This window comes from Crinia signifera, chromosome 1 (assembly GCF_055691185.1).
Source record: "Crinia signifera chromosome 1, ASM5569118v1, whole genome shotgun sequence".
Classification (NCBI taxonomy): Eukaryota; Metazoa; Chordata; class Amphibia; order Anura; family Myobatrachidae; genus Crinia; species Crinia signifera.
The window spans coordinates 154,413,640-154,440,659 of record NC_139217.1 but is presented as its reverse complement, the minus strand read 5'-3'; the positions used below and the strand labels follow the sequence as shown (position 1 = coordinate 154,440,659).

At 42.0% G+C, this 27,020-nt stretch overlaps 1 protein-coding gene across 3 annotated transcripts in view; it reads left to right on the top strand.

The window, feature by feature from the left end:
• Positions 1–27,020, top strand: part of LOC146062881 (ceramide synthase 4-like) — a 100,586-nt gene that overhangs the window by 60,782 nt on the left and 12,784 nt on the right. The window contains exons 3-8 of one of the 3 annotated variants that reach the window (XM_083174887.1): positions 2,532–2,649; positions 9,532–9,650; positions 12,680–12,737; positions 15,283–15,333; positions 18,589–18,681; positions 20,573–20,701. In XM_083174887.1, coding sequence (XP_083031013.1) covers positions 2,532–2,649; positions 9,532–9,650; positions 12,680–12,737; positions 15,283–15,333; positions 18,589–18,681; positions 20,573–20,701 — 568 coding nt within the window. The remainder of the gene's footprint in view (positions 1–2,531; positions 2,650–9,531; positions 9,651–12,679; positions 12,738–15,282; positions 15,334–18,588; positions 18,682–20,572; positions 20,702–27,020) is intronic. The other 2 variants (XM_083174890.1, XM_083174889.1) reach the window with 2 other exon arrangements.

Genomic DNA, 27,020 nt, shown 5'->3' with positions numbered 1-27,020 from the left:
CTGTGAAACACCTAAAGGGTTAACAAACTTCCAAAATGCTGTTTTGAATACTGTGAGGGGTGCAGTTTTTGAAATGGCATCATTTATGGGGGTGTCTCACATACAAGTCCCTCAAAGTCACATCAGAACTGAACTGGTCCCTAAAAAAATCAGTGTTTGAAATTTTCTTGAAAATTTGAGAATTTGCTATTCATATTGTAAGCCTCCTAGTGTCCAAAAAAATTAAAAGGAAGTTGAAATAATGATGGAAACATAAAGTAGACATATGGTCTATGTTAGTTATTAACTATTTTGAGTGGTATGATTATTTGTCTCACAAGCAGAAAATGTGACATTTTGCAAATTGCTAAATTTTCCATTTTTTCACGATATTTTGGTATTTTTCACAAAAAAACACAGACTGTATCGACCCAAATTTACCACTAACTTGAAGTACAATGTGTCACGAGAAAACAATCTCAAAATCACTGGGATAAGTAAAAGCAAAAAAAAGTTATCACCACTTAAGTGAGACATGTCAGATTTGAAAAAAAGGGCTCTGTCATGAAGGCAAAAACTGGCTCTGTCATGAAGGGGTTAATCACCAGCTCACACGGACTTCTTAATTATGCAAATAAATCCATGTAAGACCCCAATAAAGAAGGGCATAGGCCACTTATAGGATTATTTTGTTATATAACAGTAAAGGATATAGCATATAAGTGAACCTCGTTGGAGACAGATGTAGGCATCAATCCCACCTCACCCAGATGAGTGGGTAGCACTTGACGGATGGATGGATAGATAGATAGATAGATAGATAGATAGATAGATACTCCCATCTATTAGGGTAATGGGTGTGACAGCGAATTGAGTCATAGTGGCTCTGTCTGTCCCCTATGTTATATCACAATTGTTTTCAGTGCACCATGGGGGTTGTTTATCTTTAAATAAAATACATTTTTGTAGGCATGGAGTACAGAGAGGAAAGAGACAGTATTTTATCAAGGACCCATGGATCTTAATCCAGATCTGCTAACACCACTCTGATCCAGTCTGTCTTGGAAAGCACTGCTGTCAGATGGATGGAATATTTGTCATAAGTATTTGGTGGCTGCATAAGTAAATAGAACTTATATCGTACATTAAAAGTTATGAAGAGTCCCAGGCATACTTGCCTACCTGACCAGCTCCATGAGGGAGATAATGCTCTGTTCCTGCACTTCCCTGGTAATGTATGCTTGCCATCACCTGTGCGGAGCTAGGTAATTGATAAGAAAGGTGTTTCACCACAGGTGATGGCAATCATACATTACCAGGGAAGCCCAGGAACAGAGTATTTTCTCCCTGAAGGAGAGGGTCAGGTAGGCAAGTATGGTCCCAGGAAATCTGGGCAACACAAAGTTAAAGGTGATCACATCATTTGGACAGTTTTAAGCGTCACATGCTCTGTGTGCACTTACTATACACTTGAAGCATCATAGTGCACAAGTGTGTAAATATTGATAGATATGTCTATTATATGAATAAATGTAGCTTGCTTCTCTTTTAAACTGTTGGAGGTGATCAGTAACCTTGTCTTATTCTATTTTCCAGTATTTAATCATAAATTTGAATTAATTTGTAAAATGTTGGCAAAGAGATCTGAAGCAGTGATAAGGGAGAAGAAGTGAGCCAGAGGAGAAGTGGCCCATGGCAACCAATCAGCACTGAAGTAGCATCTATAATTTGGATAATATAAAATTATACAGAGCAGCTGATTGGTTGCCATGGTCCACTTCTCCCTTCTCACTGCTTTAAACATCTACCCCGTGTGCTTTATTAACAAATTATTTAATCTTCAGCAAACAAGGAAAAATGCTTCCATTGTTTCGCCAGCTGGTTTTACCACTAACACGAGACATATGTGAAGAGTTTGTGTATAGAAACTGCAATACAATAGTGACCTTTTTGGAAAGATCCGGAAGTCATGGAACTTAACTTTACACAATGCTTGATTTTACTTTTGCATTAAACAAGACAATAACAGTACATACAGAATAAGTGAGAAAGTCAACAGTGGCTGTGTCATAAAATACCTGCATTATGATTATAATTCCCATGTATAGCCATTTCCTGTTTATTTTTGACAGTAATGTAGGGTACACACCACGACGACCCGCTCACGATGCACATTGTGAGCGGGTCGTCAGTGTTTCTTCAGACCCGCTCACGATGATGCGGGGGGGCACGACCCGCTCACGATGTGCACCGTGAGGGGGTCCGATCCAATGGCGACCCGCACCCGGCAGTATGGTCGTTATTCAGATCCTACCTGCAGCAGGTAGGATCTGAATAACGACCGACCCGCATCGGATCGGTATCGGTCCACACCAGGACAGAAAAGGGCCCAATCACCACACAATCTAAATCCAATTGGTCGGAATTGGATCTAGATTGAGGGGATCGGGCCCTAGTCGTCCTGGTGTGTACCAGGCATTAGACATAGTGAAAAGTGCAGCTTTGTTTGATAAATTTCCCATGTTGGCCTCATTTTTAAATCTTTTTAACAGGTTTGTGGCATTACCTCTAAGCAGAAAGATGAATTTACGGGAGAAGTACAATCGGAAACCCTCAGTTAAGCCAGTTCTGGAAGACTTTTACACAAAAAAGGGAAAGCACCCTACAGAGGTAGGATACACTTGTCACTGAAGAAACAGCGGAGACGCAGAAGCGGGGAGACTAGTAGACAACAGCTATAACTGGCAAATATTAAGAACAGGCAGTAAAAAAGCAAGTAGTTAGTTAAGCAGTATGATCATTTATGAAACTATGGGAAGAATAGACAAAAATGCTTTTTTATTCCCTGTGTAATGTCCATAAGTAAGAACTTTCCCATATGTTGCCATATCACAGTCACCTCTCTTCTGGGGGAAATAATAAAAACAATAGAAAAGTTGTATAAAGGATATTTAAGAAACCTTTATCCCAGAGTGGTCACCTACTACTCAACCTTATGTATACAATGAAAAAATGCAAAGGAACCAGCCCTGCCAGCAAGGATATAGTGGTACAAAAATGCAAGAATGAGTTATAATCACACTTTCCAAGATTATACAAAGGGCCGGATTCTGGATCTCTCTAATGGACAAAACCATATGCACTGCAGGTGGGGCAGATGTAACATGTGCAGAGAGTTAGATTTGGGTGTTATTTTGTTTCTCTGCAGAGTAAATACTGGCTGCTTTATTTTTACACTGCAATATAGATATCAGTTTGAAGTACAAACCCCACCCAAATCTAACTCTCCAGCCATCTGCCAATCAGCATGCTGACAGTCATTCACTGGCTTTGAAGAAGGCTTTGAAGAAGGAAGAGAATGCTTCCTGGTCATTATGTTTCTGTGTGATTGACAATCAGAGATAGCAGGCAGCATTTCTACTGCCTCCCAAGAAACTCCTGAGGCAGATGCCCACAACCCAATCAGCCCCAGTTCAAAGGCTCCTATAATTGGGGGTCCTTGGACAGCTGCCCATTGAGCCCATACGTTAAGATGACCCTGACTAGACTAGGGGTACCCTGTATTTTTATAACCAGCACCGTGCTCCAACAGCCACCATGGTACTGCGAAAGCCAGGGGACACTTTTTATACAAGGTTCCACAGCCAACGCATCAATTCATCTTATGAATTTAACATATGTGTCTATGGCCAGTTTTCATCTCCATGTTAAGACTTTTAAAAAGATGTTTATGGTCAATTGTGTCACCCCTTTGGTTTACCCCAATTCACTTTGCGATAATGCCAATCAGAGTGAACTTATCTGGACCCAATCAAGCTAACTCGTGTTAGTTTCCTCTAAATTGGTCCAACAGTGTCTGAATGCATACCAGGCAAACAAACAAATAACAGACGACAAATATGTAAGAGATTGCTTTCATACTGGCACAAACTGGTGTAGAATAATTTTTGTGGAGATTAGGCTGGTTTAATAATTTAATGGTTTACAGGTATTGTGTCATTTTCATGGGGGTTTACAGACTGGGTTGGATTTTTTTGTGTTGGACCACCTGGATTGTAATGATTTTGGTGAATGACTTATTGGTATGTAATTGTTTTTTTTTCCAGTGGTACAAGATGGTGTTTGATTGTGACTAGAGTATGTTGTAATACTTTCTGTGTGCAATGCCAGGTGTTTATAATCATTTAAGATGGGCATTGGCTTGTATGAATATTTTCTGAGGTATGGGTGGATCCTGAAAATTGTTTGCAGCAGTAGAATTTGTATTAAGTAATAGATTAGAGGTGGAAATATTTAGAAAAATCACAAAGCGTGACTTTGTGTGCAAGGTGTGTCAAATTGTGCCATACATGGCACAGTAAAACCAAGATGTATGTGGACACAGCTGTACCTAATTTAAGAATCTTCTTTATGAGCACTTTGTCTCTCTCTTCCCCTTCTCCATAACGCCAGATTTTTCCGGCGCTGTAAGCTCTTCCTGGGCTTTTTTTTTTTCATTAAAATAAACTTTATTGGTCCTCTCCCCGGCCGACAGTTGTTTCTCTCCCCGGGGCCTGCTACACATAGCAAGACAAGGTAACCGGCGCATGCGCAGTACTTGGCAGAAGGGGGGAGCACACATACGTTATGGGAGAAAGCGTATCCCTGTCAGCAGGGGATAAAGCACTCCCATAACGTACACCACTCTGTTACACTACACTACACTACATTAGGGTGAATTGCAGGTGAGCTTCACCACGATAAAATGGTGAAGCGAACAAAGTTTCTGTACAATCTCAGGCACTGAATTTGAATGCCAAGCAATCATTTTCTTGCACATATTTATTGCCAGTTACATATTTAGCTTTCAGCTAAAAAAAAAGTACATTCTGGAAACTGGTTTTCAGAATTAATTGGATAACAGATATTGGATAAAGCCTCGTACACACGGGGTAGATATATTGCTCAGCAATATATTGCTAGCAAATATATTGCTGAGCAATATATTGCTCAGTTTCTCCTTTTCATCAGCGACCAGAGATGGTCGCTGATGAAAAAGAAACTGCCGGGGGAGCCCGGCAGTGGTAATCAGCTGGTCGCAGGAGCATGTTCCTGCGACCAACGATCACTACAGGGGTAAAAACGGGAGCGCGCATCTGGCGATATATTGCTGGTGCACACTCCCATCACGGGCAATATGGTTGCTTAGCGACCATATTTCCAGCGATATTACACAAAATCGCCCCCTTATGGGATACTCAACATGTATAATAGAATAACATAGTCATTGTTGCATATGATGTTTATAACTGATAATTTGGTAATCTCACCTCTAAAATATTTGATCATAAATATTTAATTACAAAATTGCTTGGCCCTGGCTCCTAACTTTTGAACCTCTCCGAAGAAGATTTATTAAGCTTGGTGAAGTGATACAGTGTCACCTGTCATTTTTCAAACCAAGCCTGTAACTTCACAGTAAGGAGCTGATTGGCCGGTGATAAAGTACCAGCCACATTATCACTACACCGAGCTTAATAAATCTACCCCTGAGTCTCATTTGTAATGTCACAAACACTTTTGATGCCATGTGGCATTAGGTTGAATGGTCAGATAGTACTTTCTAGACTGAACTCCAAGGGCTCTTTGGTAAAAACCACAGTACATCACCCAAAACACTCTGGGGTAGAATTATTATAGCGGCGCTAAAAGCGCCGTTATAACACTTCCTGCTTCGCCTCAGTAGTGAGGCGAAGCAGGAGGGGAGAGTGACAAGATTTACTAAGATCTTGCCCACCAAAGCGGGGGATGCCTCCTCCAGCTGACAGCTGTCTGCTTCTCCCCAGGTGGCCGGACTGCGCATGCGTGGGATCTCGCTACTCACGCGAGATCCCCAGCGCAGCTCAGAGCCAGCAGCAGGGACAGTGCTGTCCCTGCTGTAGGCATAGGGCATCGCCACCTGCATCTGTCGAAGTTGATAGCTGCAGGCGGCGAAACGGTCAGCGATGCTGACCGTTCATAAATTAGGCAGGAGGCAGAATATCGTAGCTGCGCCATGCCTCCTGCCCTACACCGCTGCTGGTAAAGTACCTGCCATAAGGCACGGGTATAGCGCATATTCCCATGATTGTCAGATAATAAATCTACCCCTCTATAACTAATATGGTGCATTCTGTTTGTAACCTTATGTAGTGGGCCTGTTCAATAGGGACTGATTGGGAAATTGGTCAGAATTGCTACCAAGTACACCTAAATTCTGCTAGACAGTTGGACAGTACAGACAGGTGCCCTCTAGAGCACGCTAATGACCCTAAACATACTGACAATGAAAGCACCAGTAACTTAACCCCATACTTACCCTCCCGAAATGGCCAGGAGGGTCCTGAAAATTGGGTGGGCAAGACTCCAGTATTTAGTGGGACCCCACATCATCCCCTGCACCCCTCCCTCTGCTGATCAAATAACGGCATTTACGGCTCTTTGGGGAGCGGTCGGGGCTAAAATGACGCAAATCACATTATTTAGTACCACCCCCTCCCCAAAAGAGGCACGAATCACGGCATATCCAGAAAAGGGGAGGGGCTTAATGATGACAAGCCCCACCTCCAAAAAAGCTTTGGAGAGGAGACTCTTAAAATAGGCAAGTATGCTTAACCCTTCGAGTGCCAAATCAATATGTCAAAATAGGTGTGAAAATTGCCACACAAACATTTGTATTTATCATAATGATCTGTAATGTTTACATTTTATAGGAAATATAATCTTTTTTATACACATTTTTTTATTTTCATATATTTAACAAATGTGAGCGACGCTGGCATTTTTTGTGGATATTTTGCACCTCTCATAGAGATGTTGGCAGTCAAAGGGTTAAGGAAAGGTAGGTAAATGTTCCTGAGCAGCCAAGTCAGAGACCCTGTGACCCTGAATGAAATCAGAGACCCTGAATGAAATCAGAGACCCTGAATGAAATGACCCTGTGACCCTGAATGAAATCACATGGAAAATATGTAGATGAAAGAGAGCAGACCATCTCCACTCACCACAAAATTTGAACAATTCTGCTAAGGAGAATGGGCAAATAATTCAGAATCTTTTCAGCGCTATTTCTGAAATGTGTTAATAAAGCTAGAAGAAAACATGGGTACTTGTGGAGTATCACGGCTCCCACGATGGGCATCGCACATGAAAAAATCGCATCGCATGCACATGCGATTTGATCGCATGCGTTCGCATGCGATTTTTAACAGAAAAGCATCCAAATGCATTGAAATTAGTATGAAACATGTTCAATGGCCCCCAAATGGCATTTTTGAGGCTGTACCACCCCCACTATCAACGCGAACCCGAAGCGTGGCGAGCGCAGCGAGTCCGCGAGGGGCGGCGGTACGCGTCCTATGACCTTTTCATACCCCCACTATCCACGTTGGCGTGGAGTTGAGAATAGAAAGTGTGGCGAGCGCAGCGAGCCACCGAGCCCGAAGCGTGGCGAGCCCCGCGAGGGGACGCGGATACCTTCATAGGTATCCGCGTCCCCTCGCGGGCTTCACAGGTGTCCGCGTCCCCTCGCGGGGCTCGCTATGCTCGCCACGCTTCGGGCTCGGTGGCTCGCTGCGCTCACCACACTTTCTATTCTCAACTCCATGCCGACGTGGATAGTGGGGGTATGAAAAGGACGCGTACCGCCGCCCCTCGCGCCACGCTTCGGGTTCGCGTTGATAGTGGGGTGGTACAGCCTCAAAAATGTCATTTGGGGGCCATTGAACATGTTTCATAATAATTTCAATGCATTTGGATGTTTTCTGTTAAAAATGCGATGCGACTGCATGCGATTTTGTCAAAAACCGTTAAAAACCTGCAAAAATCGCATGCCACTATATATGGCATGCGATGGCATGCGATGGGAGCCGTGATAATCCACAAGTACCAAAACATGATTCCATTTATTTTGGGCCTTATTCTGGTTCATGATGTTATATCTGCCCCACCTGCAGTGCACATAGTTTTGTCCATTTGAGAAGCAATTTGCCTCTGAGAGTGAACCAGAATAAGGCCCTTTATTTTTCAGGGTGTAAAATGACAAAGTGGTATGAGGCTTAGGGACAAATATATCAAGCTTCAAAAAGTGATAAAATGGAGAATGATAAACAACCAGCCAATCAGCTCCTACCTGTTTTTTTTTTTCAAACACAGTCTGTGACATGACAGGTAGGAGCTGATTGGCTGGCTGTTTATAACTCTCCATTTTATCACTTTTTGCAGCTTGATACATCTGGCCCCCAGTCTCAAAAAAATAAAATGAATGCACTTTGGGGCCCGTTTATCATTGATCGCATTTACAATGCGATCTGGGCAGAAAATTACCGCCCAGGATCGCATTGTAAAATGCTATCTTATCACCCGAATGTATTACCTGCCAGGCGCAGGGACAGGACTCAGAAAAGGGCCCATCCCTTTGATGCACCCCCGCTGACCGCAGTGCCGCAGGGGCGGTGTGTAGCCCATAGGCTACAATGGGCTATCGCCATATCAGTATGGCTATAGCCCAGGGGTGCAAAGCCGTGCTGCCCGATGTTCATACATCGGGTAGCTTCGCATCCCCCATAGTAACCTATGGGGGGTGTGGCTGGCCCCGGTAAAGGGGTGATTGCAGCAGGGATAGGAGATTCCTGCTGCGGTCCCCTTTGATACATTAGGGTGATATTAATCATGATACTAAACGGGTGTTTTCGGGAATTTAGCCGCAAATATTACTTGATAAATGTGGTCCTTAGTGACAAAGAAACAAAATAAGTAAAATACATGGGGTAGGAATCTAATTAGTCATGGTATTTAATGGACTCCCTGAGAGCTAGCAAATTAGCCATGACTAGCTGGCACCTATCGGATCTCAGATTCCATGTGTTATAGCAGGGGTGGGGAACATTTTTTGCTGCCGCTAAATAGGACTGACAGTCTACGGCTGCTGTTGATTAAGAGGAATCTCATGAGAACTACGACCTCTCGCGAGAATTCCCCTGTGCTTGACTCCCGGCAAAACCGCCGGGCGGATTGGTGGGCCACTCAGATCGGCTACGGGGGCCACATACGGCCTCCGGTCCTGAGGTTCCCCACCCCTGTGTTATAGCCTGAAAAAAGGAAAATTTTCATCCAAAATAACAGTCTATAATTGGTTAGCCCAATATGACCGACCATCAAGCTAAACTCACATTTTTAGCCTTTGTCTTTTTGGGCGAGATGTACTAAGCTTGAAAAGTGATAAAATGGAGAGTGATAAACAACCAGCCAATCAGCTACTACCTGAATTTTTTTTTTGTGAGATCACAGGTAGGAGCTGATTGGCTGGCGGTTTATCACTCTCCATTTTATCACTTTTCAAGTTTAGTACATCTGGCCCTTTATCTGAAAGATTTGCACTGCTAAAAGGATACCCCATTTATATAGTACAGAGCAAAAACATAATATTTTGTCAGCAAGTAAGAACTGATTTTTTTGTTGTTCTTTGTCTGTTTTACCTTTTTACAAATAGAGTTTTAATCAGCCATTGACATAACAACTCAACTTGTGTTTTAGAGCGAAGCCTGCAGCCTATCAGCTGAATGTAATATGCAGATTCGCCAAGTAGAGCACTGGTTCAGATGTCGAAGGAACCAAGACAGACCAAACATAACCAAGAAATTCTGTGAGGCAAGGTGAGATGTGGAAGGTCTACCTGCAGTGTACTATAAAATGTCTCTTGTCTAGTAATATTTTTATGTGTGACTGTGCCATAATGATAGAAAACGGGACTCTAGACAGCACACACTGACTGTAATGAGAGGTGAACCCGAGAGTGTTATACCCCATTCACACTGCAAATGCCAGGGTCGCTCCCGGGATTAGGTTACAGGTCCATTTCAGGGTGACCACAACATTTGCGGTCTGCAAGTTCCTGGGGCGGAGTGACGGCACATTGTCGAGGGGCGGGGAGGAGGCAGCGCTTGGAGCTGACAGCAATGTTCTAGTTTTAATGACTCTTTTCCTGTTCACACCGCACTATTTTAACCTGGGACCACTTCACACCAGCACTACATCTGGGGAAAAAAGGCTGATGTGAATGGGGTATAAGGGACCTGCTCGACAGGGGTGACCCCAACGTGGTGGGCAGGTTCATATTTTTGGACAAATATATGCTAACAACCTCACAATGAAATATAAAAAGGAATAAATCTGTTAGCAGTAATGATTGCATATTGCACCTCCCCCCTGTTTTGCATGTGCCATACTTAAATTGATTGTGCACTATGCCTAGCCTATTTATTGTAGAACAAAGTTTATTCTTATGGCGGGTTGGATAAAGGTCTAAGCGACTACAAAATACCTGTATAAGAAACGTAATTCTTTCAAAAAATATAGGATTTTATTTTATACATATAAAAAAATGCACAATAGCATTAAATATAAGAACAAACAGTACAAGAGATATGGTATAGAAAAAACAGCGATGTAAAAAAATGCGTAGCTAGTTTAAAAAGGCCTACATGTATTTAGCGCTAAAAAAAGGGGGGGGGGAGATATTAGCTAAGAATTTATAAAAATTGATTGAAAAAGATTATAAAGGATTATAAAAGAGGACTTATCTATTTGTGGAGGAGTCAGCAGGCTGTACCCAACGCGTTTCGTCGATTAGGATCAGTCCTAATCGACGAAACGCGTTGGGTACAGCCTGCTGACTCCTCCACAAATAGATAAGTCCTCTTTTATAATCCTTTATAATCTTTTTCAATCAATTTTTATAAATTCTTAGCTAATATCTCCCCCCCCCCTTTTTTTAGCGCTAAATACATGTAGGCCTTTTTAAACTAGCTACGCATTTTTTTACATCGCTGTTTTTTCTATACCATATCTCTTGTACTGTTTGTTCTTATATTTAATGCTATTGTGCATTTTTTTATATGTATAAAATAAAATCCTATATTTTTTGAAAGAATTACGTTTCTTATACAGGTATTTTGTAGTCGCTTAGACCTTTATCCAACCCGCCATATCTTTTACAATACACCCCTTACCAAGGTGTCATTTTTTTAGAGGTCAGCTGACACCCTTTTTTCTTAAAGGTATACCTGTGTTCATTTTATATATTATTATTGAGTTGTTCAGGACACAAGTGGCGCCTTGCATCCCCCTCTTTTTCCCAAAGTTTATTCTTAATTACATTTTATTTTATCTGGCAAGGAGGTACACTGGTTTGACTGATAACATCCACTGATACATTGGATCGGAGCACACTAGTTAGGACTGTTTGTTCTGTGCAATGTTTTCTTGGTGCAGACCAATCAGCTCCACTATGTGTACAATCAGTGGCATAACTATAAATTTTGCCCCCCCTCTGCCAAAAGTTTGTGGCACCCCTCCCCCCCTCCAGGCTCCTCTCCAGCATGTTTCCCCAGTGTGTGACGTGATGACGTCACACGCATAACGGAGAAACTGAAGCAGGAGAGATGAAGAAAGACCAGCATACACTGCTGCTTCCCTTGGCTCCGACGCATCCCAGGCTGTCCTAGCATGCCCATCCTCCCCCCCCCCCCCCATCCTGTAGACAGTAGCCAATAGCCACCCATACACAGGTAGCGATGTGTGTATGGGCGAACTGTGCTAACCAGTAATCACAAGCTTTTGTGATGATTGCTACATATCACCCACTGAATGATTATAATATAGATGGGATCTTTATACTTTTCTGAAGTAGTCCAACTCAGTTAAAAAAAAAAACCTTCCTGATTCATTGTGCTGTCCAACCCATGGGCTGCAGTGTACTGCAGCCGATTGGTAGGTTGGGGGACACTCTCTTAACATTCCCCCGGATGTAGAGCAGTGGTAAATTTATCAAAAGTGAGGCTAAGAGCAGCCCAGCATAGAAAGAAACGGACGTGACACGCAGTCACATCCCATTAAACAGCACATGCTGAAGGCACATGCTAATGGGCAAGAAGTCCGAATATGGGATATCAGAATGTTGGGAGGTAGCTGTAACAACAAGGTATACTGTATACTGTAGAACAATAATATTAGCTTCTTGTGCAGGTCAAAAGCATGTTCTGAACATGTGCTCGCATCTCCCTGTCATCCTCAGCATGATTGACATGCTGCAGCATTTGGGAGGGCTGAGTGGGGAAACTGGAACATTTTATTTATTTATTTATCAGTTTCTTATATAGCGCAGCATATTCCGTTGCGCTTTACAAAAGGAGACAGTGATACAACAAACTGGGTATTTACAGTCAAAAGGTTTGATGGTGTTATGGGTCCATGGTCTGCCTTGTCGGAAGCAGTCTTCCTGGGCCTGGGTGTCTGTATCTGACGGCCGCCCTGAGTAGTCTTTAGCTATCTGGTCACTATGGTGGGCCAAGACTGCATCCTCAGGCACATAAGCAGCACTCGGACCCTCCCAAATGCATGCAGGTAGCATCTTATCTCCTACAGTCCTCTCCTGCTGCATTTGCATTTTAATTCGATTTAGGAATTGCACAGCTTTTTCCTTGCAATAATCCATGCAATATTATAATGCCCCTCTGATTATCAGGAGGTAGTGAACTAAATGCTGTCATGGCAACTGAAAGGTCTATTATTACCAGGGGATAATAATTCTAGTAGCAGGTTTAGTAGTACAGTATAATAGTATAGTAGCATCAGTATATAAACAACTGTAACATGATTAACATTGTTGCTTTATGTTTTCTAGCTGGAGATTCTTCATGTACTTAATTTCATTCCTTACTGGCATTGCTGTATTAAAAGATGTGAGTATTCAGTCATAACTAGGGATGCCAATCCCGGGGCATTTTTTCAATCCCGGGATTCGGGATTGAAAAATGCTCCATCCCGGGATTCCCGGGATCCCGGGATTGGCCTCCCTAATAAAAAAAAAACGGGCAATCCCAGATGTCAATATAAAGTGCTGCACCCCGCACATCATCCCTGTGCCCATAGTCTCTGCCTTGTCACTTACGGCGGCAGTGGCGGTGACAGCGCACAGGCAGCATCTATCTCCGGCGGGTGGGCGGAAGGCAGGGGGCATAACAGCGGGCGTCTGTCCGGGTCAGCACGACAGGCAGAGCAGCGGCCGGGCTGCGCAGTGTGACGTGATGTCAGGGGTCACGCTGCGCAGCCTGGGCGCCGTCGGCACAGCACACTGTCCCTCACAACTCCCGACAGCAGCACCAGGGGTAATGAACAGTCAGCCGGGCAGCGTCTGAGCCATACTCTGGTGCTCAGCGCTGCCCGGCTTTAAGCAAAAACAAATGGGGTTGCTAATCCCGGAATCCCGGGATTGAAATCTTCAATCCCGGGATTCAAATCCCGGCGATTTTAGGCCAAAATCCCGGGATCCCGCCGATCCCGATCCCGGGATTGGCCTCCCTAGTCATAACCGACTGCGTATTGTCTGTGTAAGCACAATAACATTCTACTGACCACACCGAAACACAAGGGCAAGTGCATACTCACATTCTGTCATTAGACAAAATGTTTCACAGTATGGGTCACAGCACCTGCTGCAGCATGGTATGGTACACTGATAATACCCTTAGCCAGCGGCGGCTGGGGAGGAGGGGGGCTGCTGCCATGCTGCCCCCCCCCACTTCCGCTACTGCTGTACGCTGGTCCCCATCGCTGCTGGTCCCGACCACCACTGCGGGACCAGGGCATGTACAGTAGCTTCATCAATACTGCAAATGCGCTGGCCTCCAGCCTCTATGGGCTGCTTAGGCCGCAGTCCACAAATGCATATTCTGTGTCCCGGGTCCGGTGCATGCGCAGTATTGTGCTCAAGCAGCAGCCCATAAAGGCATCTCGGAGGGATGGAACACCTCCCTATTGGACTGCCTTGGGTTATTGGCAGGTCCGACTTCCAATAGGAAGTCATTGCCAGTCACAGTGAAGCCAGTGCAGTCTCACAGCTTCTGACTTATTTCACATATAGACGGTGACGCACAAAGATATTGATGCATTATATGGTGGTGTAAATCAGTTCATTGTTTGTGAACCTATTTTGCAGACAGCACATTGCAATTCTGTTTTCTTTTGTACAATGTACCGAGATTATGCCATTAAACCTATTTTTGGTAAATGTCCCAGTTGTTGCTGAAATGTTTACTAGCACCTAAAGAGAGTTTTCCTTAGTTTTCAATTTTTAATACTCTTTTTAATTGAAAGTCCCTTTTTAATTTTAATAAGGGAAGAAGGAACACAGATAGGATAAGAGAGAGGCAATACAAAAAAACAAGCAAACATTTCTAATTGAGTAATAAAAATATGTAGACCAAGGTAATGAAAACTCAAAAGTCATACAAAAGAGGAAGGAGCAAGCATGTGAAATACTATTCCACACCAGAGCGCATCATTAATGTATAATAGTCATAATGTACAATCATAGAAAAAAAGGGAAAGGGGAGGATCATGATAGAGCAGATGGTATTAATTTTATCAATAATACTGGTGGTGCATTCCATTTTATATGTTAAACACACTGCTTCCTTCTTTGAAGAAATGGATGGAGACGCTTACACCTCATACACACTGGGTGTTTTTGCCCAACGTGTATGAAGAGCGATGATGTGAAAATCAATGGTCGGAAAATCAGTTATTTTCACGGGGGGGGGGGGGGGTGACCCACTTTCCACTTGGCCACACGCTTGCAAGCTATGATCCATACGCATGCACAGTCATTCGATAATCGATCAGCTTGCGAATTCACACAACAGCCATCAGGTCTGAATAACCCTGTAAGTGTAGAACATGTACCATAGAAAAATTGAACGCACAACCAGTAGCATAATATCTCTGAGTTGCATGGACATCGGCATTGGTTTCTGATAGCCAGCATTGCATCAGCCCCTGTGTGTGGCTAATTAATAGCTAGTAAAGCAGCCATACAGCTATATTGCACAGTAATATCCAATATCCATAAATGTAAAAAGACCAAACTAAAAACCTTAAATTAAAAAAAGTAGAGAACTTATGCTATCTGCCCATTTTATAGCCTTGTCAGGGCAGGGCATGCTGGGATGTGTAGTTCAACAACAGCTGGAGTGTCAAAGTTAGCCATCACTGGTATACAGTTATCACAGATAAGCACTTCACAAGAAGTTTCATTTCTCGTCGCTTGATTTAAGATTTCCAATGGACTGTTGGTTTTTATGTGATAGATTGATGTAAGTTGTGTTTTGCAGACCCTGTCTCCTGACTTATATACAGTATCAGCACTCAGCCTCTGCTGGATCTCTTGGTAATGTTACCTGTAAATAAGTACTAGTAATACACTTCATTTACTTGTGTGTTGTTTAGAAGCCTTGGTTTTGGGACCAGAGGGAGTTCTGGACGGATTATCCCTATCAGGTGAGAGTCATAAGATTTACTGATGTAAGAATAAAACAATATCAGTGTTTTACTGTATCTGTGCCTGGTAAATGATTATGCTTGAAGTGAGTGGGAGTGTTGGTTTCATGTCACTCCGGTATTAGAACTAGAGAAACTCAGTCGCCTTTAATACCACATGTAGAATTGACCATATTCCGTTTTGTGCTAATATATTATATATTTACCAAGCTATTTTATACAACACTATAATAAAAGTGATATAGTGTTATTTAAAGGGAATATATATGGGTGACCGGCAGTGGTCAGGGTGTCAGTGGTCAGAAAGCTGACAGTGTCATCCCGATGAATAGAATCCCAACTGACTGGGTAAGTATACCCGCTTCCATACCCGCTAACCCTGCCTACCTGCTGTGTAACTCCCCCTTTTTTTTTTGCATTATATATTTATTAATTTTAAAGTCATCAAACAGCAGACATCATAGAAAGACAAAAACAATACAAATATACAAATATATATGACAAACAGAAAGCTTGAATAGTCCACCACAAATAGACAAAAATATAAACATTACTTATAGAAGAGCAGATCACCTCTGATTCAATTTCAAAATAGTATCAAACAGAAAGCACTAAAACAAGAGAAGGAGGAGAGAGATGGGGAAGGGTAGGGTTATGGAGGAAAGGTAAGGAGTTTACTATCCAGATGACCAAAACACAAGCTAAGGCGTTTATATATTCAACGGAGGATTTAAACTCTAACCATGAAACCACGTGGAGGTAAAGACCATACTTTTCTCTAATTTGATGTGTAGGTCTTCAATATCCATATACAGTAGAGGTCTATTCTAGTAAAACATTCCTTCAAGGAAGGAGGTGTCGGTGATTTCCACCAAACTTGGATAACCGCTTTTCCTGTACTATTAAGGAATTTAAGCAGTGATTTTTTTTATAAATACTAGGAAATAAGTTCAATAGCCAAAAAGAGGGGTCTGAAAAAAATTACACTGCCCAAGATTAACGCTGAAAGGAAAACAACTTTCTCCCAAAAGGCACAAAAGCTAACAATCCCACCAAATAAGGAGGGGTGGACCAACTGCAGAATTACAATGCCAGCACCTGTTGGACACAGCTGGAAACATTTTAGCCAATACTTGGGGGAATCTATACCAGCAGGAGATCACTTTATAATGAGTCTCAAGTACCAAATAACTCATGGAGCTAGCAAATGAGTAGTCAAAAATTTTAAGCCGAACCTGTTGTAGGGTAACCCTTTCCCTCTTCCCCTGCTGCCTAACCCTCCATCTTAGTGCATAACCCACCTTTTTAGTGACTAACCCTTAACCCTCTCCATCCCTAACCCCCCGCAAGTGTCTAAAGCTAAAAGACCCCAGCATACTTCCGTGTTATACGACATTGAGCGCTTGACTGTGTGCTATTTGCTACCTATTACTTACAAATGTTGCACTTATAAAATAACATAGTATGTAAAGAAATAAAAATAAACTGTAAGCAATGTTAATGCTCTTTTGGTTATAGAGACGGGGTATTGGGTAAGTGGATGGTATTACACCGGGCATTGTCACAGATTCCAAGCTGCTGATGTTGTAGAGCAGGGGTGGCCAATCCTATCCTCAAGATCTACCAACGGTGCATGTTTTCCAGGCAAACTGTGGATCTATAGTAGGAATGAATGCAGCAGGTTTGAAAATGTGACAGTTAGTATTGACTACAGCTGTGCACACAGCTAGGTGATCTGGAAAACATCGACCGTTGGTAGATCTCAAAGACCAGTTTGGCCACCCCTGTTGTAGAGCATACTTGGGGTGTGAGCTGTCAGGACTCCAGCATCAGTATCTCCAGTGATGTCAAGATTCCGGCACTGGTGTTGTGGCCGCCAGTTGGTGATTCCAGCTCCGGGATTTAGACTGCCGGCATCCCATTCTCTGACATGCTGAATGTATTCTGTTTAAAGAAACACATCAAAGGTAGTAGAATAAAGACAGACTGCAATAATGTCCCAACCATTGTAGTAGAGATCTTCTGGAGAAAAACATATGGGTCTGACAAGGCCAATATTGGATTTCTGTTTCTGCATATGTTTAGCAAATTGCTATGATTTACTTTCACTTTATTTTCTGAAATGGACAGTAAGAAATATTTTGTAGTCATAGGTGACCAGACCACAAGACTGGCTTCTCTCCATATTTTGCATATGTTATGTAGGTTTGAGCTCAGGCATGTACAGAACATCATTGGTCCATCTAGATAACCCATTTGAATAGATGGAAATACAGTAACCTGTGCTGTACATGACTTCTAAAGCTGCTGGTTAAACAATTAAGGGCACACTCAAACCTCTCGTAAACAATAGCTAAACAAAATGACTTATAGGAAGCTATTATGGGAACAAGAATGAACAAGCTACTTGTTTTATCAGCGTCCCCCAGCCGTTGAGAGGGAGTACCGCTGATTAATCTCATGTGCAGCCATTAGCGACTGATGTATTGCATCCAATCCCCGAGCTGGGAAGACCCATGCAGAAGTGGCGCACTCTACGGTAGTAGAATTAAAAAAAAAAAAAAACATTGAAAAGAATGAATGGCTGCTTATTGGCTTATTGGCTGTGAGGAGGGATAACAGCAGGGGTACTTAATATTTGGCGCTAATCTCTGAAAAATTTGTGTTTTCAGGGAATTAGCTGCAAATATTTAATGGTAAATTGGCTAGTTTATCACTCTACACTTTATCACTTGTTAAAGCTTAATACATTTGGACCAGTGGCATATCTATAATGGGTGCACATCGGCCCCTGAGTCCCAGGGGTGCCCTCACCGCGCACACTGCACCCATTTTGGAAATACTTACCCTTTGGTGTCCCACGGCAGGAATGCTGCAGAGGTTTGCGCATGCGCACTTGGGTCTGAGCACTACAGCACTCAGACCCTACTGCTCTGAACGGAGAGGAGGGGGAACAGGCTGAGAAGGCTGCACACGGGCCCCCTCTTCTCTAAAGACGCCCCTGATTTGGCCCACTGTTATTTGTATCCAGTATATAAAGTAAAAGTAAAATCGGGATGTATTTATGGACAAAAAAATTCCAGGGACTCAGTGTGGAACTCATAGTTTGCTAGAGCTGGGAAAACATACAAGCAGGTACAAACTACTATATGGGGCTGAGATTTTTAAAGCGCTAAGGAATAACGAAATATAACATTTTACATGTTTAAAACACTGATAAATGTAATCTGTATCCTTCTTTCCTCTTATATACAGCCATGGGAGTTCTCTTTGTACTGGTATTACATGTTACAGCTGGGATTTTACTCCTCAATGCTCCTCACTTTAGCTTTTGATGTAAAAAGAAAGGTAAGTGTGTTTCTATCATACAAATATGTTTGTCTCTAATGAAATATAATCACACTAACAACCCGCCCCAGCTTCACACAGGTACAATTTTTCTAGTAACGGTGATGTTTGTAATAAAAAAAATTGAAAATGAGGGAAAATTTCTTTATGGACCACATTTGTAGCTTTTCCTCGGACGTGAGTACAAAAAGATTTTTATGTAATACGTGAATGGGCCACTTAAAGTTGTCCATGGGAAAAACATTCCCAACGTGGGTCAACTCCAGCTACATTAAGTGTTTGACCTAGTGCTTCATTTATGGTCATGGCAACGCAAACTGTTATCAGGAACTGGACTTGATTAAAACTAAACAGTGAATTTGAGGGAATCATTGGGATACTGGGTATTTAAACAGTTTATCCAGTTCCACAGCCAGTTATTACCCTCAGTGAGAAAGTTTTTCAAGACAGACCACTTGAAAACAGAAGTAAAATTCCAAAATGTTGATTAGTTAATGTTTATTATTTATACTACCATGTTTACACAGCAATAAATGGCCGACAGACATCACAATAATGGACCTGTCACACACACACACACACACACACACACTATCTGCCCTTCTCTGCCCCAAGCTTCCCATGAGCCCACTAGTATAGACAATGAGGTAAGCTAAACCCAGGTGATGAGATGGGTCAGTAAGCTTTGATGATGCCAGAACGGTGCCACTGATATCTGCTCACAGTCTGCTTCGGGGGAAAGACACAAAACTGAAGTCCTTGGGGTTGTTGCTATGTGGGTGGACCGCGGGACCCAGTGGCTGTATCCACTGCTACGGCCTGTGGTAAGGATGTCGCTGTTGGTTGTTTTGTCTCAGGCCAGTTTAAAACTTTCCGTGTGGGGGGTAGTCTGCTGATGTCACATTCATGGCCCCGAATTAGTATGTTACCTCACTGCTCAAATAAAAGAACAGTTTATGCCAAACACTGACTCCGTGATCTGCTCTAATTAAAGTTAGGTTATGTGTATCTTAAACCATTACCTTATATAGACTGTCCCTAGGACCTATCATAAACTAAAGCCATCATGAATTTTCCTAGCATTTAAGTACATTTTTGATGCATTAAACGAAAATTTAAAAAAGTACTTTAGTTGTTTAAAGTGATATTTGACAGTCTGCAAGGTCTCCATTCCCCAATGGGCTGCATTGCAACCTGCAATGCATCTGCACGCAGCTGTACCTGCACGGACAACATCATCGTGGATCGCCCCCCCTTGTGGGCTCGCTGCGCTCGCCACGCAGCGGGCCCGGTGCCTCGCTACGCTCGGCACGCTATTTTATTCTCCCTCTATGGGTGTCGTGGACACCCACGGAGGGAGAAAGTTTCGGGATTTCGGCGGTCGGGATTCCAGTGTCGGGATTCTGAACGCCTGGATCCCGACCGCCGGCAAATTGACCGCATCCCGACATTGCATGTCCCTGCTGCTTATTTCTAGTGGCAACTGAAAGTAGTCACAGCAGAAGACAGCTTCTGGTTTGCATTTCAGTGGAAAGCCAATCCTGGAAGCACAGTGCAGGCCAGCAGTGTGAACTAGCCCGGCCATCAAAGTTTGAGGCTGCTTGTTCGGCCGGAGGGGTGAGAAAAGGATGGGACGGCCCGGCCAGCAGTGTAATCCAGAGGTGGATCTAACGGCTCGATCAGTGCGGACCTGAGCTCCGATCTCGGCAACTGGCCTGCCCAAGAGGTGATGGGTGGCCAGTTAAGGAACAATAGGACCAGCCTAACCCAATAGTGTATATTAATAACCACACATATACATGTATAGGAGCAGTGTAATAATCCTATTTTATACAACTGCCTCCTTTTCCTTTTCTTTATTCATATGATCTTCTTGACTTGCCATTTACAGGACCTAAAAGAGCAGATAGTACATCACTGGGCCACCATCTTTCTGATAACATTTTCATATTGTGCCAACTATATTCGAGCGGGTACTTTGGTGATGCTTCTACATGATGCGGCTGACCACGTTATGGAGGTGAGATTAAAATACAGAAGAAAATTGTATGTACAAAACATAATGAAACAATATTAAAGTAAGTTGTTATTCTTAAATAATACAGTGTGACAATGTTTCATAAGCATGACTAAGATGCATACAGTATATATATATTTTGCATTTCATACCATGTGTTTCCTGTTATTTCATTGTCCACTTCTCCATCCTAGTTTCCACAGCCAGAGAGTAATGCATTCAGGGGGTTCCCGCACCCATTGCTGTGAGATCACTCCCTGAGAATTATAAGGATGTTAGCTGAGTTCTGTGCTAATTTCTGATATTAAAAGTCCACAATGACTAATAATTTACTAATAATTAACAATAAAATATATAAAATAATGCATGTACTTAGTATAATGAGCATTATGAAATATAAGGGGAAATGTTTTATCTAATGTGTCCGTTACATCTGACAAATGCAGTATATTATATGAATGGAGAACAAAGGATAGAGGTTCAGCGCCTAAATATACCTATGCAGGGAACAGTGTTTATCTAAAAAAGTAATTATTTATAAAAAAATGTGCACAATAATCCAACGCATAATTTTTAATAGTACAAACAGTGAAGCGTATACATAGAAAAAGAGAGCTTAAGGTGCCCACAGACGCATCAATTATCGAATGCGTTTTGTACTTTTTAAGTACAAAACGCATCTTATGTACAATTATTGGATGGTGTTTATGGGCTTGTGCGATGCGATGCGCGTTCCCGGGAGCCCGATATTGTATGTCTTAAAAAGTACGTGCATTACAAACATGGGTTCATCGCATCGCATTGCATGCATCCAAGTGCACATTGCATATCAAGCTGGAAGAAAAATTGTATAGAACCATTTTGCAGTCAAAAACGCATAGCACAGTACAATTGATGCGTCTGTGGGCACCTTAAGATATATATGACCTTTATAAAATTGCTATATAGGAAGTAAAAAATAAAAGATAATAAATGTATGTTACTTTAAAAATATAAGAACATAACTTATCTATTTTAAATTCTGCGTTTTGCTATTGTGCACATTTTTAATAAATAATTATTTTTTTAGAAAAACACTGTTTCCTGCATAGGTATATTTAGTCGCTGAACCTCTATCCTTTGTTCTTTATTTTTTGTGACACACCACTCACCAAGGTGTTAATACTTAGAGGTTAGCTGACACCCTAGATAAATAAGGGAATACCTGAAAGTTACTGTCACTTTTACACCCTAACCCATATAGGGGATCTTGACCATCTTTCTCTTTGAATATTATATGAATGGGTTGAGTTAAGTTACGTGTGCTTACTTAGACATTAGAAATAGCACAAGTCTCAGCCAATCATCTTTTAGCTCATAACTATGTATAGCCCTTTGTGAATTTATCTAAGCTTTGAAATTTGTGAATCATCTTATCTGAGGCACCAGTGGCTGTATATCTCCCAAAACTGGAATCTGGGTATGTGACCATCAGTGCATCTAATTGAGGAGTTCGTGGTGCATTTTTACACACAGCTTTTCGACCCATATACTGACAGCTGCATCATGGTGTTTATATAGGGCTTGAATAGGGATGGCCATCGACTATCGATGTTCCCAAAACATCGATGGTTGGGACCTAGTGCTCGATGTTTTGGGCATCAATAGTGGATGGTCGAATAGTTATATGCCATCGATGGATGGCTTCCGATGGTAAAAGTTGGGGGCGCATGCGCACTGCGTGCGCAGCGTCATTGCGTCCAGCGGCGTCACTGCAGGCGGCCCGCCCCGCCGGGAGGTGCGCGCATGCGCAAAAAGAAACTTAAACTGGATTGATGGCTAAAGTTTCTTCTGCGCATGCGCACGAATCCCGGCCGGGCAGGCTGCCCGCAGCAACCCGTCCCGTTGCTCTGCACATGCGCGGCTAAGCGATGGCAGGAACCATCGATGGTGTGAGGTAGAATGGTTTATAGCCATCGATGGTTCCTGCTCTAGAAGCCATCGATGGCAACCATCGATGGGGGATGTGCTGATGACCATCCCTAGGCTTGAATGCTTGAGTATACATAATTATTGTCTACAGCACCTATCTATTTCTGAACAATACTTAAACGACACATTAAAATCCATTTATAGATTATTACTTTCTCCATCCACTTTATATATGTAGAAATCATGTGGTATGAGAGTTCTAGTTTCCAGATATAATTTGAATCAAGGTACTGTAGCGTATTAATTCATGTACAGATATGTTAATATTACTTATATATTACATATTCATTGTAATATTCATGTTTCTTTATAGATAAAAATAGAGGGGTTCAGATGTAACATATACACTAACTCCTGTAATTTTCTTTCCTTATAAATGCATTAAAAAAGATCTCATGAATTTGTTCTCCACACAGCAGTTCTAGTTACAGAGAAATGTAGATCAGGCCCGCTAAAATCAGCATCTCAAACCATTCTCTGTCCTCCCCAGAATGTAGTCTCTTGAGGGGGAGGCTGGCCTTGAGTTGGTAGAACAACGACCCATTGTAACCCCTGCATTCAGTCTCTCCGCTCCCTCTGGTGTAGGTCTAAATAAAGCACAGAAGACTAAATAACTAGTTTAGGGAGACCTGTAATAATATTGTAAATCATAATTATTTCAACTTGGGTAACTTGGCAAGGGCTTATTGCAATTTTTTAGGCCACCACATTTACTGCTTAACATATCAGTGGCCACCTTAATGGATTGCTTTATTTATTGCATTGTAGGAAACAATGATGTCTGAATATATAGAAATTTTAATTGAAGTGATAAATGGCAGCAAATAAAATTGCTGAGCATGACGCTGCACATTATCATTGTAAGCTCTGAAAGAGGAACCAGCTTCTGCACAGTAGAATGTACTATTGGTAAATGTGTCTGTGATCTAGACCAATAATCATGACACTGCATCCAGTCAGCCTGATCACCAGCTGCTCATGAATCATTGCATTAGTTACATCTCCAGTTCAGCCTTAACCACGCAACCGATGCCCAGAATTTGTGTAATTCATTTTCTATGATTGAATTGTCCCCAGAACATATATTTAAAACTTATCCCAAAATGAAAAACTTAAATAAATAAAAAGGAACATTTGTAAAATATTGGGTGGGAGTACTGCAGTCCGAAATCGCAGTACGTGCGGGATACTGGCCAATTTTCGTGTCAAGTCAGGATCAAAGGGTCAATAGGTCAAGTGTGTGGTCTGACCTAACTGACCTCTTGGTCAGACCACGCACTTGACCTACTGACCATTTGAGGTTTAGCTACCCACAAAGTTCCCATAGATAATTTATTATATGAAAATTATCCCTATAGTAAAGTATAGTAAGCTGCTTTGACTGACAGGTCACCAGAGCTCAACCAATCAGGGGAGTGCTGCTGAAATGGTTCTCCCTGATTGGCTGCTGGGTCCTGCAAGTGACAGAAGTCACACCTTTACACCCTCCTGTCCTTTCCCCCTTCTCTGAATCAAAGTGACAGAAGTCACCCAGGGAGCCGGCATTCTGGGAAAGGGAGCCCATATGAATACATGGGTTCCCTTAAGTCTGCTGGTTTGGGATTTTTTATTTTTTTTTACCCTGTGGATGCCTACATGGACCAAAGAGGATGCAAACTACAATGGATCTAGATGAGTATTTGAACTTTTTTCAACATGTACTTATCAGATTGCCATCTCATTCCCCCTCCCTTTTTTTGCACCCATTATATACTATTACACATAATTTTTTTCTGTCTGGTTTTCGGCCTTGTCCTTCCCTATTTTGAGAAAGGTGATTATATTCACATCACTTCACTTTAGAATATTTGATAAAATGTGATCATCTACTCTAATACCGCTGATTTCTTGTAAAGGTCTGTTTATATACTGGGCCTTGATTACTAATGGATTAAATAGATTAACATGTATTATAGGGGATTCTAGATATTACCTGGTCTGATTTGCTCAGCCCAGGTTATTATGTAATATAACTGTCTTATTCCCTATAAGATAAGCCTGTGTTTTGCGCATTGTGATAGTAACTCAATTTATCTCCCTCTTTTGGTGTACATTGTTGCCCTCCCTTTTGTAACCCTACGATCTATGTGATTGATACTCTTTTGCGTATAGTGCGCACATATGTGCAATATAAGTAATTGAAACACATATATATTTGTGGGATAGTGCACAATATGAGTGTCCCTCTGTGCATCTGTAGCACAGAGTTATAATAACAATACATGTTTAATATACAGTATTTTAAAGACTATTAAGTCTCTATTTATAATAATCACTAAGCATATAATAAGTATTATATATGCCTCTAAAATATTTTTGCTGCATCCTTTCAATTTCCTGATTTTATTGTACTGTATTTGATTATACATCTTTTTATTAATTTTTATTTATTTTATTGTTTCTTTTTTTTTGGAGTGCGTACCACTCTTGTTTAACGCAAAAAACTGTGCAGTTTGCAAAGAGCCTTTGATTGGATACAATTAATAGCACCTGGATTAACCACAGGAGCAGGTATAAATGCCCCGCCCTTCTACCATCAGTACTCCTGCCTTTTGAAAAAGCCACCAAGTTGTGTCATGAAATGCGTTAAAGTAACAGGTGACACCTTGCCAGCGAGATTCCAGCCACTGTTGCTTTGTCCTCTGGAAGTCGCACAGTGCCCAGAACCACTGCTAATTATTTTTATTATTTATTTACAGTTTCATATATAGTGCAGCTTATTCCGTTGCACTTTACAATTGGAAACAACAGTAATAAAACAAACTGGGTAGAAACAAACCAACATACAGGTAGGAGGGCCCTGCTCGAAAGCTTACAATCTATAATTAGTCGCCGTGAGCGGCTATTTAGCTACTTCTTTCGCCTTTGAGCGCCTTTGTCAGAAAATGGACTGCAACACACACACTATCTAGGAATGTTTTGTACGGTTTCATCAGTTCCACACTGGCTATATTAGCTCACGAGCACGGGACGTGTCCAGCAGGTTTGTGCTTTCAGACTCTGTGTGCAGTCGGCTTAACAACTGACCGGCTGTCTCAGCCTCTAATTAGCGTACTGCACCGCACACCTTGTTTCCAGATTATATCAAGAGAACTGCATGGGAGACACGCACCAGTCTGCCAGGGGCCATAACCATCTCTCAAAGATTACCTTGTTAATGCACATTTAAGCCTCGTGATCATTTCCCAGCCTTTATTTTACAGCCTATGGGCTTTTTGATATTTAATGGACTACAGAGGATCACCGCTACCTCAATTGACTTGTGCATGTGCATCATTTAGTGGTTATTGTTTATATGTATTTGTTTATTTTCCCCGGGAGGTTTTATAATAACATTATTTATTCATTTGTGGTTTATGTATTATTGAGCGCCACCTGGTTTGTGTTATTCACCAATCAGATTATACTGGACAAGGGGACTGTCTATACGTAGCTACATATGTATGTATGTTTGTCTGTGCATGTATGTAATTACAATTTCACTTTTAATTACATAGAGTGTGTGTCTCTATTTATTTCGGTATTGATTTTGCTGCGTAAGCACAAGTCCCTTCAGGCCCTTTAATGCCTTTTATTTTTGCACAAAAGGACTATCAACCCACCACCCACTGCCCTGGGGTGCCTTTATTTGGGGGTCCCCACTCCCCCAGGGACCCCGGACAGGTTGGCCAATCACAGGGTTACTGTGATGGCTGGGGGACCTTACATAATAAGGTTCTCCTGGCTGTGGCCTTACCCTGATGACTGTTGGATCCTGGTGCTGGTTTTAAGATTACGGTGAACCCGCACTTCTCTTGTCCTCTGTATTGTCCCCTGTATTTTTGCCGGTGCTGTTTTTTTTAAATACAGGGAACCTCGATTATTTATCCCTTATTTCTGAAATTATGACCAGCTCAAAGAGCCCAGGTGCTGCTTATACTGTACTCGGCAGATGAGACCCTGGGTGACATTCTATGGGATGCGATTTGGCTTTTTTTGCGTTAATTAGAGCAGAAAATGGCGATATCGCATTTTTCCTTAAAATCACCAATTTAATGTGATGCGTTAAGGGACTGAAATCGCATATTATGTGCGTTAAGGCATGCTGAGTAAAAGTGCGAGATTAATTCGCATTTTTATCGCATCCAGATGTTTTCCAATACAAAAGTATAGAAGTCGCTTATTTAATGCAATGCGCATTTGCACATCGCATTTTTTAGGTGCCTAATTATCGCACTTATTTCAGACTTCAGACCAGGGTCTGTTTGGCGAATTAGCCAGAACCCTGCACAGATCGCAATGTTCTGTGCAGGGTTCTGCTGTAAAAAATAAA